The sequence below is a fragment of the Patella vulgata genome, chromosome 8 (genome assembly GCF_932274485.2).
Source record: "Patella vulgata chromosome 8, xgPatVulg1.2, whole genome shotgun sequence".
In the NCBI taxonomy this organism is placed as follows: Eukaryota; Metazoa; Mollusca; class Gastropoda; family Patellidae; genus Patella; species Patella vulgata.
The window spans coordinates 9780871-9795623 of record NC_065886.2 but is presented as its reverse complement, the minus strand read 5'-3'; the positions used below and the strand labels follow the sequence as shown (position 1 = coordinate 9795623).

General features: G+C 37.6%; 1 protein-coding gene across 3 annotated transcripts; it reads right to left on the bottom strand.

Annotated features, from left to right (window-relative positions):
* Positions 1–1183: 1183 nt before the first annotated feature.
* LOC126831004 (adhesive plaque matrix protein 2) lies at positions 1184–13167 on the bottom strand. 3 transcript variants are annotated; one of them, XM_050561624.2, is made up of 9 exons: positions 12938–13167; positions 10619–10711; positions 9895–10002; positions 8352–8459; positions 8094–8201; positions 6261–6368; positions 5870–6089; positions 5130–5254; positions 1184–1905 (listed from the first exon to the last, which is right to left on the bottom strand). In XM_050561624.2, the coding sequence occupies exons 1-9, from the start codon at positions 13098–13100 to the stop codon at positions 1901–1903; spliced, it is 1038 nt and encodes a 345-aa protein (XP_050417581.1). In that variant the 5' UTR covers positions 13101–13167; the 3' UTR covers positions 1184–1900. The 3 variants fall into 3 exon arrangements, with proteins under 3 accessions (XP_050417581.1, XP_050417583.1, XP_050417584.1); XM_050561626.2 differs by lacking the exon at positions 8094–8201; XM_050561627.2 differs by lacking the exon at positions 8352–8459.
* Positions 13168–14753: the final 1586 nt, after the last annotated feature.

Genomic DNA, 14753 nt, shown 5'->3' with positions numbered 1-14753 from the left:
AAGTGGGTAAGACACTGGCTCGCTAGTCTCGAGGTCGGATGTTCGATCCCTGCATTGGCCGAGAAAGTTCATCCAGATTTTCCGCCGTGGTTCCACCTTGTCAGTGATGCAGGACGGGGGGGTCTGACAAGGACAGCTGTCTAGTTGTTCTGATGGGACTTGAAACCAAAGATCACTTGACAGTAGGAATTCGATATACGAGCAGGTCGTAGTGCCGCTCTCCGGGTAAAATTTCCCTCATGGTTCATAGAGACACAGGGTCAAAACAACATCGTTTGACGCAATGACAAACAAGATGATCCATAACATAGATGTTCGACCATTTCTTAGACACTAAACATCCTTAATGTCAAAAGAACCATGGCCAATGGGATTTGACAGAAGAAGAGTTGGCATTGTCCGAGCAATGGATATCCAACCCCACCCCCACAGCGTTAAAGGCGTCTCCATATAACATGCGACAGTTTAAACATGATTGATCTATTTTGTTGATTGTATCATTCTCATCCGTCCATTCTTTTCCTTGGTTCACCTTGCTATTTCTTTACGTTGACGTAGTAAACATGGAGTAAATCATTAGATTGAAAAAAAAAAATCTTTAGAGCGCACCAAGCCTGTATTTTACTAAGTATTGTCAAAGTTTATTAACCAGCTTTAGAACGGAATGGTAACTTGGTATCGATTTTGCCGTGCGACCTATTTACTGATTGATTACAAGGCATTTGTCTAGCCATTTGGGTGACATTGGGTTGCCAATGTGAGTGATCTCCTGTCAACAAGGTCCCCGGTGATGAAGCTTTTTTTTCATTCGTGGGGAGTAGGTGGGGATGGTCGAATGGTTAGCACGTGCGCGCTGTATCATAAGATCTGTCATTGTGTCAACTGGAGTGGTTTCGATTCCCCAGTTGTACGTGACTAGGATTAGGGTCGCCTGTCCAACCTCGTGGGTTTTCTCCTTTCTCAGGGTCCTCCGGTTTCCCCCCACTGCTAAAGACCCCTACTCGCAAGCGAAGTATTGAAATAAAATTGAACCATATGTTAATCCCGAAATGACCTAGTTTGTGTCGAATGGACGTTAAACCCCATTCCTCTCTCTATCTCTCTGTTCTCATTCGACAACTGCCGACAATATGTTTTGGTGCTCCACACTTTGCAGGCTCCAATTGTAAACAATGATACGATGACCAATTCAGATAATTTATTCAAGAAACCCCAGGAGAAAAGACACGATAAAAAAGTACACATTTATATCAAATAAACAGGATAAATTCGGCAAACCATATTCAATAATTTATATAGGCGACACTTTAAATTAAATCATGCTCGGTCTTTCATTTTACACAAGAGCAGTATGCACACGGTAGGATACGCTTTCACGTACACCTCGTATTACATGGGAGTTTTTGCACGTGGCGACTCTTGTTGATGTCGTTACTTTGTATTTTGACTTCTAGACCGGATCATTAGATTGTACATCACTTTTATCAATTAAGGTAATTTTAATAAACGGAGGTTAATAAATTATCCATCAAATTAAACCAATCTCGATTTCTTCTTCCAAACAAAGAAAATAATTCTTACGTCTTTGATCAATTGAATAAGCTAATAAAATACACAACCATATAAGGTCAATTTAACAAACACAGTTAATCATACACCGAAATAAAACAAATATATTAAACAATTAATGTTAAATTTAATAAAAGTAAATCTTATAATATACACACACATATAAGTTCAATTCAACAAACCCAATTAAATAATTTGCACATTTAGTTAAAATTAAACCAATCAGAATAAAAATAGGTAATATAGAAAGGAGAAAAGGAAAATAAATCGCAGAAACAAAAAATGAAATTGATGGATACAATGTTTTATCAGCATTCTGTACTTTAGGCATTCAATCTAAAAATAGAAGAATTATTTTGATTTATGCCATAAACTGGAATATTAAAATCTGACCCGTGAACATATATTAATTTTTGTTATCCTGTTTCGTTTCTGTCGATTCAAGGATCTTCTGTCACAGAATCGATTGTCCAAGTTCAATTTATTCCAATTAGGCCATTTACAGTAACGAAATGAAATTTTGTTTAATTTCTTACCTTTCAGCACCCAGTGTGCTATGAGAACGGCTCACTCTTACATTGAACTTTCCATGTGTACACGCGACCCTGGATTTTCGAGGATTTTCCAGAAACCGACAGTATCGGGTATGTCAATGTTAAACATTCATAAATTCTATCGTCCATACCAACAGATATATTTTAGATTTTATAAAAATGACAAATGAACTTGATTAGAGATCGATAATTCCAAAACACGATGTATAATAGAATAGTGGTTGGCGTACGGGTAATTCTTTCATTTCAAGAGGCCTTGTTTAAACAATTAATATCTGATCAATCCTGGATTGTTTTTGATTTGTTTGAGTCACTCTTAAGTATTTTTTTGGGACCAAATTTCAATTTCGTTATTCTTCTTTCTCCCCATACATTTGTCACCTCTAATTCTATATACGGTATCAATAATAACGTTCCACTTTATGCATTAACATTGTTGATTAATATATTACATAGTCATTGCTTCAGTAAAACTAAAGCAATTAAAATGAAAATGAGTGTTTATGAAAAATATAAACATTCCTGGATTCAGGTAGAAATGTTTTAAGATATATAGTGTGGTATGACATGTCATCAAAACAGCCCCCGTAGGATTTGTATGCTAAAATTGATTTTTTTGTTGTTTTGGGTTGATGTTGGATCAATCTATTCAAAAATGTTGGGGTTCAAATTTTCCGACCCCTTAAACCCTCTGGGAGGGTCATTTTTGAAATAGAGACCCCTCTGAACGAGAACATGGCTATCTCCGCCTATAATGGTTGGATTTTCAGGAACTGAAGTCTATTATCGTGTTTTTTCATCATTCCGATCCCATCTATGATACACTTAAAGCGATTGGAAGTAGTTTTCATTGATTTCCGTTGGTGGGGAATACCAATTTCCGGTGTCAAACTCGGATTGATTTCAGCCAATAATCTTTGGATTTTCATGATCTGAAGTTCATTCTGTTTTTTTTTCATCATGCCGACCCCATCTATGATACACTTAAAACGAATGCAAGTAGTTTTCATTGACTTCCGGTGGTGGGGAATACAAATTTCCGGTGTAAAACTCGGATTGATTTCAGTCAATAATCTTTGGATTTTCATGATCTGAAGTTCATTCTGGTTTTTTTTTCATCATGCAGACCCGATCTATGATACACTTAAAGCGAATTGAAGTAGTTTCCATTGACTTCCGGTAGGAAATATCAATTTCCGGTGTCAAACTCGGATTGATTTCAGCCGATAATCTTAGGATTTTCATGATCTGAAGTTCATTCTGGGTGTTTTTCTTCATCATGCCGACGCCGTGTATGATACACTTCAAGCGAATGGAAGTATTTTTTATTGACTTCTGGTTGGAAATACCAATTCCCGGTGTCAAACTCAGATCGATTTCATCACACAGTACCACTTTTTTGGACTCCTGAATCGATTTGCATGGTGAATGCACTTCTAGGCCAGGAAGTTTCTGCATGTTTGATGTTTTCTTCATACTCTGACGTACAGCAATAGCTTAAATGATGAGAAGTTTGGGTGGTGTGGCCTGTGCTGTATCTACCAGGCTAGCATATGACACTGGTTGAGCCTTTGCTCCTTCAACAGCATATCCTAGCCTGTTTGATACTTCAAAGGCTACACCACACAGGGTTCTCATCATTGAGAAACTCTTAGATCTTGCATCTGTAGCTGAGAGTTGCTGACGGGAAGCACGTGTTTGGTCACGTGACGCCGATGACCTCACAATTCTCATGGACCTTGTCTCCCGGGGTCGTCTCGGTATTCGTAGTCATCTCAGGTTTATAACCGAGAAGGTCGCAAAACACAGAGACCTAGAGATAGATGTGATCGAGCGAGTGTATGTCATTGGAAGTCATACGTGTCAAGGTCTGATTGGACTTCGCAGCTTCTCTGGTACTGACTGGAGAGGTAAACTTGTGGGCATCACAAAGAAAACAAGGGCTGGTGCATACATGAAGCTTGATGGTGATGACTCTGTTATCATCTGTTTCAAGAAGTTTGGAGAAGGGTGACTTGCCTTCGCAAGTCAAGGAATTGGAGAGATTTGTCTATTATTCATCTGTTCCATTAACCCTTACGGCACTTAGATGGCAATTGTTCAGTTCAGAAACCCTGGGAGAGATAGAGATGCTTCCACTGACTCGTACTGCATTGTCGCCCCATATCGCAGGAACAAAGTACATCGCGATACGCGACAAGTCGTAGCTAACCCGATCCCTGAACCTTCCTGTCATTTAACAACAGCGGCTGGCAGTTGGACAAGGGCATTTATGTTCCTGTGCCGAATCTTGATCTGCCTGCCCATCGTGCTGTAATTGAACTCACAAAATGTGGTTGTAAAACGGGCTGCATAGGGCGATGCAGTTGCTAAAAATGGTCTGCCTTATACATCTTTCTACACGTGTTTTGATAAGGACCGTACCAATATGATTAGGGTGTCAGGAGGACGAGGATGATGAATAACTGATGTATTTATTTCCAAGATAGGATCTTTTTGTTTCGTTTCTGGCTTGTTAAGATTCTTTATGTTTTTGATATTAAACTTGTTTACTTGTTACAAATGTCAAAGTGTCTTGAATCTCATGACAGAACATTCCAGTCACCCAAAAGTGACCATATTAATCATTTTACCATGCTTCAAAATCCACAAAAAGTGGTAGGCTGAGACACCGGAAATTGGTATTCCCCACCGGAATTCAATGAAACTCCATCCATTTGCTTTAAGTGTATCATAGATGGGGTCGGGATGAACTTCAGATTATGAAAATCCAACCATTGTTGGCAAAGATTGCCATGGACTCGGTCAGAGGGGTCCCGATGTCAAAAATGACCCTCCCAGAGGGGTCAAGGGGGCGGAAAATTTGAACCCCAACATTTTGGATAGCTTGGTCCAACATCAACCCAAAACAAGAAAAAAAAATCAATTTTAGCATATAAATCCTACGGGATGACATGTCATACCACACTAATATGCAATATGTAGCTTTTTTGTGAGTTAACTTACCAATGTACGCATAGGTTAGATTGAAACCTGTGCACCCGATACCGTTACCGTTTGTACCAAACTTTACATCGTATGTCAACCCGTCAGATGTTGTAACCGGCCCAGCAATACTATTGCCACACAACCTGAAATAAGAGATATTGCAGTTCATCTGCTGGTATCATAAACCTGCTTATCAGTACCGGATTTAGATAAAGGTATGCTCTCGGCTATTCCTTTTATGTGGCCACTCCTAGCCCTCAATATTCACGACAAGAGGAGGATGAAAGTGTGTTTTACCACTGTTGAGCAAAGCCGACAGGGATGATGACGGGTGTTAATACTATGAAAATATTATACACCATTGCCGAAGGCCAACTAGATCTTGAGGCCTGTCAAGCTTATAGGTTCACATCAAATATCCCGTTGGGTTGGTGGGGGTTGGAGTGAATGGTTTAACACGTGCGCTTTATATCACAAGATCTGGCATATATTCGTGGGTCGCCTGTCTAACCACGTTTGTTTTCTTTGGGCCCTCCGGTTTCCTCCTAAAGCTAAAGATCCCTACGCGAAACCAACTTATTGAAATAAAATTGAACAGTTAGTCCGAAATGAACTAGTTTCTGTCGAGGGATTGTTTATTGTTGTTCTCTATTGAGTGGACCATGTTTGCCCCGTGAGATTTATCGTCCAAATAAATTGATGGTTCTAACAATACCCAGTATACAACCCAAGTATAGTCGTAATACTACGTAACTCACCAAATATTTTCGAGCTGTAGATAATCGTTACAATCAGAACTGCGTGCGTCACATTGTGAAGTACCAGATTTTCTATCGAAACTTTCTATTGCAAAATTTTGATCAACTGTAATACGTAACCGTTTAACAGTACATCCCGGAATAGCCCATTGCATAGTATAAGGGCTTTGGTCTGGGTAATTATCAGGGTAGTTAGGTGATGTTATAATGTTGTCTATAACTAAAACAAGAGAAGATAGATATATAAGAGTATTATGTTACGTTACTAACAGCTTGATAAGACATGATAGCGATGTAATATCAAATAAACACATTACTTCGTATACATGGGACGGATGTAATACATTTATTAAATAAACGAAAAATTTGTTCTACATTCTGATCTACTCACCTTCACACGTTCTTCCGCTGGTGCGACGCAAACAATCACAACTGAACCCACCTTGAATAGGCATACAACGTCCACAATTCTGGCATGGATTCGGCTCACACGCATTATCTATCAATAAAGGCATAATGAATAATTTCTTGTATGTCTAGGTTTTGTATGTTTGGATGTAAACTAGAATAGGGCCCACGCGTATCTGAGGGCACACTGAAACTAATTTGTCGCACAGTGTGTCAGCATGTGAACTTGTTTTAAGTCCACACCTTATGCTTCATTACATAACATATTCAAACATAACATATTTAACGTCCACTCGACACAAACTAGGTCATTTCGGGATTAACATATGGTTTAATTTTATTTCAATAATTCGCTATGCGCGTAGGGGTCTTTGGCAGTGGGCGGACCCGGAGAAAACCCACGAGGTTGGACAGGCGACCCTACTCCTTGTCACGTACAACCGGGGTTTCGAAACCACGCCAGACTTTATGATACAGCGCGCGCGCACGATAACCATTCAGCCACCCAACCCCCCATGGTCAATAAGGATAGGGCCCGTAGTTGGGATTCTTGTAAAATATGTATCGGTCCAAAATAGATAGACATATCATATCTACAGAGTGAAAATATTCAATGTAAACAAATCCACACCACAAAACGCAACATACGCCTAAACAACAGCTCTGTCTTCAAAACACGATAGCAGCTTATCCGAAAGGAAATCTTGGTTATTCACCAAATTTGATAATGATCATTTTTGTCTTCAAGACATCTAATCTCTATCGTTTTCACAATCTTGGAAAAAATGTTAAAATTGTAGCCTACATTGCGTGTACTGTGTTTTCGTATAAGTGTGGGTAACTCTAAAAGATAATACCGATAGTGTTCATCTACTTATGACCGAATGCGTCATTACACTAAATTTTAAACAATTCTTCATCACGTTCACAAGGCTTTCGACAATGGGGGATAACTATATATGGAATGGTAATTTGAGGAACTCTGAATGAATATGGATAGGGTTCACCCTTTCACGACCCTATTCATTAACGCCAACTGTGAAAATAACCCACCCCCTAACGACCAATATGCTTCATGTCAAATTTAAAAACAAATTTATTAAACAAGGTTTTCGGAAGATAGTGGACTACCGATGGGTTTCGCCCTGCCTTGATCCACAATTTGAGATAAAAATCAATATAAAAAAAAGCTATAGACATTATTGCGTCACACGGTTCCCAGATAAGGGAGTACAACTCGGAATTTCGTCCTCTTGTAAACACAATGCTTCACATCAAATTTAGGTATATAAATAATACTATATACATTCGCCAAGTTATTTATATAATCAAACAATATATTGAAAGGGCTACTCTAATAAAATATGATAAGGAACGCCTCACAGACGATTTCATCTTTTGCGTCCAATTGTTGACGGACGGACGGACGGACGGACAGACAGCGTGACGGCATAAAATATCCAACACTAAAATGTTGGCATATAAAGATAACAGTTATTCACTACCAAATGTGATCGACGCATACATTTCTTACACAAATTGAAGCGGTCCGGGCATTGACAATATGATTTATTAAGTTCCGATTTATGTATGAAACCGACACATTGTCAACTACACAGAAACAAGAAAATTTGATTTAATTTTACATTTTACACAAATCATAGAGGTACGGAAATATTAAGTACGATTTTTATGCTTCAGCCGTTTTTACGAAACCGACAGCTAGCTTATTACAAGGCAACACATATAATGTGGGCATAGAATATATATATATATATATATATATATTATAGTGATGTTTGAAATGTTATCTTACCCTCGCACAATTCTCCCGTAAATCCATCCGCACATTGGCATGAAACCTCACCATCCTCTGGTACACACGTTCCATTATTTTTACAAGGTTGAGCGGCACACAGATCCTCTAGAATTATATCAAAATACGAATACACACAATTTGTATTAAATCGAAGAAGTCCGGTCATTTAAAGAGTAATATTTATAACCCTGCCGTTTGGTGAAATGTGAATGATAGCCAATATATATTATAGTGATGTTTGAAATGTTATCTTACCCTCGCACAATTCTCCCGTAAATCCATCCGCACATTGACATGAAACCTCACCACCCTCTGGTACACAAGTTCCATTATTTTTACAAGGTTGAGTGGCACACAGATCCTCTAGAATTATATCAAAATAATCCTCGTTAAAATAACACACAAATAGTTTTCAATAAAATATCTTTCATCAAAATGTTGTATTACAATATTCTTCAACAATATATTAATAATCGAAATAACATCTATTTAAAAAACACATAATAACAGACAACAAAATACGAATCCATACAATTTGTATTAAATCGAAGAAGTCCGGTCATTTAAAGAATAATATTTATACTCCTGCCTTTTGGTGAAACGTGAATGATAGCAATAAAACAAGTGTAATGTGGGCGTAATATAGATTATATTATATACACAGAGAAAATATTACCGCAACATCCAAATGCTTTTTCGAAAGTGAAATGTTAACTTCGACGTATTCTGTCCAACATACATACCAGTAAAAGCTGAAGATGCAGCACTACGATGCAGGGAAAGCATGGACGCCTTGCGTCAAGAAAAGAGTGTTTGGAAAATAAATCAATTGATTGAGTTGAGTTTTAAAATCGTTGTGTTCCCTGTTTGTATTTCTTAAATCTCTACAGCGAACACATTACAAGGTGTTGGCTTAAGAAATGTTGGGTTGCTAATGAGACAGACTGGATGCCAGTTGCTAGTTGGATTACCATTTGTCGACCATTGCCGTCGATTATTGCGAGACTAGTGACGTAAAGGGCCATGAACGTCCGTCAACTTTCTGGAAAACTGAGCCAAGGTCTACTATTAAAACATATGACGTCACATATCAGTTAATTGCAAATTTATCTGTAAAGCATCCAGCAATCAAACTGTGTATCTATCCTCAGAATACAGCGGAAAATGAACTTAGTCGTGGTGTTGATGTTGTAATACTATGCAACAAGGTTCATCACACACTCCACGAGAATCAGTTATCCTGTCTCTAAACATCAACCAATCAATTTTTTGTTTTCTGTTGGACCTTGGCGGAATCTGTTAATTGAAGCATTGACTTTATAAAAACCCACACCATTTCTAGCTCAATTACAGTTATTGTGTCTCAAAAGCGGACACATGTTCAGACATGCGAACGAACCCATTTTAATAGACGTCTTCTTTCGGAGGACAAATAGATGTATTTTATGTTTGGTAGTGTAGATTATTACTTAAGTTTTTGCCTAGTGATTTTATCAAATAACTCGTACGAAACTTAAGTTTTTCCTTTTTGGCTGCTAATGGCTGTGATTAATGTTATGTTGAAAACCTAATTGATTGCTCCAAATAAAACCAAATTAGAGACATTTAATGTGCTATATAGTAGGCGTATTTGAAATTCATCTTTTGTATATTATAGTTGTACTGAAATATCTCTCACCCTCGCAATAGTCACGTGTAAATCCAACCTAGTCTATTACAAGGCAACATATATAGTGCGGGCATAGAATAGATTATATATATATATATATTATAGTAATGTTTGAAATTGTTATCTTACCCTCGCAAAATTCTCCCGTAAATCCATCCGCACATTTGCATGAAACTTCACCAGCCTCTGGTACACAAGTTCCGTTATTTTTGCAAGGTTCAGCAGCACAGATATCCACTAAAATGGTATCAAAATAATACCCATGAAACTAATGTACATTCTTCAAGTGTATACAGTAACATGAATTGGTAGGTGTTATGTCTACTTTTATTTGATGTTTAGAAGTGTATATTTATTTTTATCTTTCGTATATGTATATATACACGATGTCAAATTTTCGCTCCGATCAGTAACTCTTACACATTCTGACAAATGTGCGTACAGGGTAAAAGTTTTTATTTGGGATTGATAACGTTGTTGTTGTACTTAGTGTTTAACGTCCGTTTCCATCGACGGTGATATCGCAGACAACTTGTCTTATTTTCATTTTTATTATCGTAGCGCACGCGCTGGGATCTTTTCTGTGGGAGGAAGCTTGAGTATCCGGAGTAAATCCACGAGGTTGAGAAGAGGCGCCCATAGCTCCAAGCTACACACGCTCACACCAGGGATCGAAACCATAACCGCAAGACAGAGGTGGTCAGCCAACTAGAGGTCGAAACGTGGCACTCTAGGCCTACTCAACCCCGCGATAAATAACGTAAATCTATACACCGATAAGTAATTAAAATGCCATCAGGCGATCACTTTCTCTAGGAATACATATAGTTGAATGGCAACTAGTAAATCTTACCACCACAATCTGATCCCGAGAAGCCACAGGGACAATTACAAATACCTTTGACACATACTCCATTGTTGAGACATTCAACATCCTCACAAGGGTCTAAACAAAATAAAACAGGTTTATATAATATTTAGACATAAATATAAGGCACGACAATTTTTGCAGGAATAAAAGTGAGCAAACATTTATTTATCATGTTTACCTAAATCTGAATTTAAACTGTTTTTAAGATTCACAAATAAAAATGAGTTGTGCTGATTAAACTCCATTATATGGCACTAATAAAACGAAGAAAGAGAAGCAGAATCTTGTGGCACCTCGATATTAAAGTGACAGTTTTCCGATATAACTTGTTAGAATTTATTTGATATGGAATTTGAAACTAGCTTAATTGAATCCAGTTTAATAACATAATTCGGATAACATTAAGAGTTATGTGAATCTAGTGTTTTAAAGATACCTTAAACTTTAATGACTGTAATTTATGTAGCTCACGTTGTACATAAACTATAGCATAAACTATAATAACTGTAATTTGTGACGGTAACGCTGTGCGTAAATGAGTATAGCCGGACATGTAGAAAAAAGTCTAAAATATTTTGATAAATGTTTCTTTCTATACATTTTTAAATTTGGCCAAAAACATTTTCTATGCAAATTGTTTATGCCGCATTTAGTAACTGAATGAGAATAGCATATGCCGCAATTATATGGAATACAAGTTACTTAAAGGACAATATTGGTGTCAGTCATTATAAAATATGTGATAGAGCTCGTTAAATACATCCCAAATATAATTTTAACACAAAGATCATTGCTACAATAGCTGAGAAACAAGCACGTGAAGAAACGGGAAGTGACGTCAAACATGACAAACACGAGTTGTCTTTCTATATTACAGACTGAATTAACGAGCGGTAACAGACAAACGATCGAATTTCATTTCACTGATAATTCAGTTGAAGATGAAAAGTTGTTATATGAGACGATGAGAGGATATCTGACAATTCAAAAAAAGAATTGGCTGTCAGTAGATAAAAGATAACGAACAAATTAGAAAAAGTCCGTGCATTACAATGTTTTTATTAAGAACAGAATGAATAAAAACGGGGGAATGCACGGGATTTTTCTATTTTTCTCGCGTCCCTTTTCTAGTGACAGCCAATTCTATTTATGAATTGTAAGATACCCTCCCACCGTCCCATATAATAACTTTTCCACTTCAACGGAATTATCAGTGAAATGAAATTCGATTGTTTGTCTGTTACCGCTCGTTACTTCAGTCTGTTATATAGAAAGACAACTCGTGTTTGTCATGTTTGACGTCACTTCCCGTTTCTTCACGCGCGCTATCGTAGTAATGATCTCTGTGTTAAAATTATATTTGGGATGTATTTAACGAGCTCTATCACATATTTTAAAATGACTGACACCAATATTGTCCTTTAAAAGATTTATTTCTGGTGGCGACGTTTTGACGAGGTTTCTAAATCTTTCAAGTAACTTGTATTCCAAATAATTGTGTCATGTTCAGATTTGAACTCTATAGAGAAAAAAGGTCTATACATTTAGACATGTATAAAGTATTTGCTTGAGCAAGTTAACTATTAAAGGGGCATGGTCATTATCTCACAGAAGGTGACTCAGTGAGTAGGACGTAGGTAGCTAACCAGGGAACATCATGTTCGACCCCTACGTTAAGCGAGAAAGTTCATCTGGATTTTCCGACGTGGTTCCCCATTGTCAGTGGCGTAAGACAGAGGGCCTGGCAAGGGACAACGTATAGTCGCTCGGATGGGACGAGGAACTGAGGTCACGTATACACATCCCTGTGTACCTAAAAGAACCCTTTAAAGTAGGAATTCTGCTGTCTGGTCATAATTGCACTGATAACATAGCGTATGCCCATATTCATTAGCCCAGAACAGAACAGTAGGACGTTAAACCCCATTTCATTTGATTTCATTTTCATTTCTTTCCAGAAAATAACTATAACAACCTTATCATCCCCTAATTAGAGAAAATCCTACTTGATAACACCACTAAATCAAATTTACGACTCGTTAATTTACAGTTAAAATATTTATATCTCAAATTAAAAGACACCCGATCGATGTTAAATCACCTCAGATCGAAACCAGTTTTTTAAAACAACCGGCCAATATCTACATAAGGCTACTGCCTTAATATATTATACATTGTGCCAAGTTAATTTTAGATTGTCAATAATAATAATATGGTTAAGCGTGCAATAAACGGGGTGTAATTGTCCCTAGGTATGTTCTATTAGAAAACTGTCAAGAGTTAAGTACTACGTATAATTACCTTTACAACAGTTGCACAGGTCCGCTCTTTTAAATGTATCACAACTTATACTTTCAAGGTTAAAGGCTGGCCTTCTCCTCCAATACCTTCTTTTGTTTAAATGGTCAGTAGAAACGGTTGTAACAAAGACAGCAGCAAGAACAGCAACTAACACACCACGCATAATGATTATTTAACGCGAAGTTAAACGTGTAAGACAAATCCTGGTGGAGTTATGATGCTCGTTATGAGTATGCTCTATTTTAAAGGCAGTGAAATGGCAACAGCCGTTGTTTATGTGTCCCCAACCATCTGAAAATAGATCGTAAGCAACGTCAATAATTTTGGATAGAAATAAGGAAGTAAAGAATAATGTGTAAATATGTACAAATATAAAAAAATCTCAACACTCGAATGTCCTGAAATGAACATATTCTTTCCGCCATGCAGACACCTAAAACAGACCTACGATTCAAGGAAAACATATTTACGAAATAAGAAATTGCATTGGGCGCAGATTTAAATTCGCTGTGTTCACGGTCCGTATTTCACAATTGGACTTTGGCTGCCGCAAAGGATGACAAGTTATTGCCACGGGTTATGCTAGGATATCATGGCCAGTTTGGTTACTGTCCCTTGATCATTATTACTGGGTATTGACTTAATGGACCACCCACTTTCTGGTATATACATGTCTATGTAATAGATGATGGCGCCAAAAGACCAACCAGATGATCCCCCTTGCCACGTGACCATAAGGTTGCACGACAAGCGTGGTGCCGAGCACGGCATCATTGGCACATGGTATTATTTCGAAAAATGCACTGATCGGATGAGAGTCTATTTCCCTTGATTATGACGAATGGTACAAAACACGGGCATGACACCGTAGGAACATGGCATATGTACGTACAGGGAAATATCCTAGAGCAGGTTCCTTTCGGCGACATCTCTACCATATGGCTTTCACTGGTAAAAGTTGGAGATCCTGGACAAGGTTGTGCCCCAATTTGACAATCATCCATTTCTCACAAGTCCAAATCTTATCGACGGCATTGGTAGATAACATCGTGCGCTTGCCGTTGTTGATTTTTGCACCAGGAGGCCGCTACTACACTTCCATGGCAAGTCCAAAGTCCTGGCCTGAATCTTCAGAACGATCCATTCCATCAGTGCAAAATCGTGACGATTTGGATCACAGTATATTAGGAATGAAATAGACTCACGTCGGCTCGAATTCTAAGAGAGACACAGAGAAAGGGGAATAAAAAAATCTTGTTTAATATCCGCTCGACACAAGTTAGGTCATGTTACAGTATTGGGTCTTTATTTTAGGTTCTTTGAATCGGTTCTTGATCATAACACTGGTTTAACTTCATATGATACACTGAAAAAAAAAACTTGTGTTGGATCTTAACAAAAGTACTTGTGTGAAAATTATTTTACACAAACTTGTGTTGTTTTGCATTGCATTAACCCAAACGTGTGTAGATTTATAAAATCGTGTGGGGGTTTTTTCCCATATAATTAACACAAGTAATGTGTACCGTCAATAAATATTTTGTGTTTTTAAAAATTGAACTCCATACAAAGTCTTAATTCGGGGGTCCACAAGTACAAGAAAATTATTTTTTTTTACTCAGACAATATAGCTAGACAGACTTGAATGCTAATTGGTGTTTAGATGTCTGTAGTTAAAATAAAGTTGTTGATTGGCCTAATAAACTGGTAGATTAAAGGAATACATAACAGGCCTGGTGAGCATGCCTGGTGGGATTTGTACAATTGACTCCATATGCGTTGACCAGGAAATGCGTAAAACTTTTATTTAATGTGA

Bases quoted from the DNA above. Each gene is read 5' to 3' on its own strand.
- LOC126831004 (XM_050561624.2), bottom strand. From the start codon at position 13,100: ATGCGTGGTGTGTTAGTTGCTGTTCTTGCTGCTGTCTTTGTTACAACC. The intron at 10,712-12,937 runs GTAATTATACGT...TATTTTGTTTAG, and splicing joins CCTGTGCAACTGTTGTAAAG to ACCCTTGTGAGGATGTTGAA. The intron at 8,460-9,894 runs GTAAGATAACAA...ATATAATTCTAG, and splicing joins TACGGGAGAATTTTGCGAGG to AGGATCTGTGTGCCACTCAA.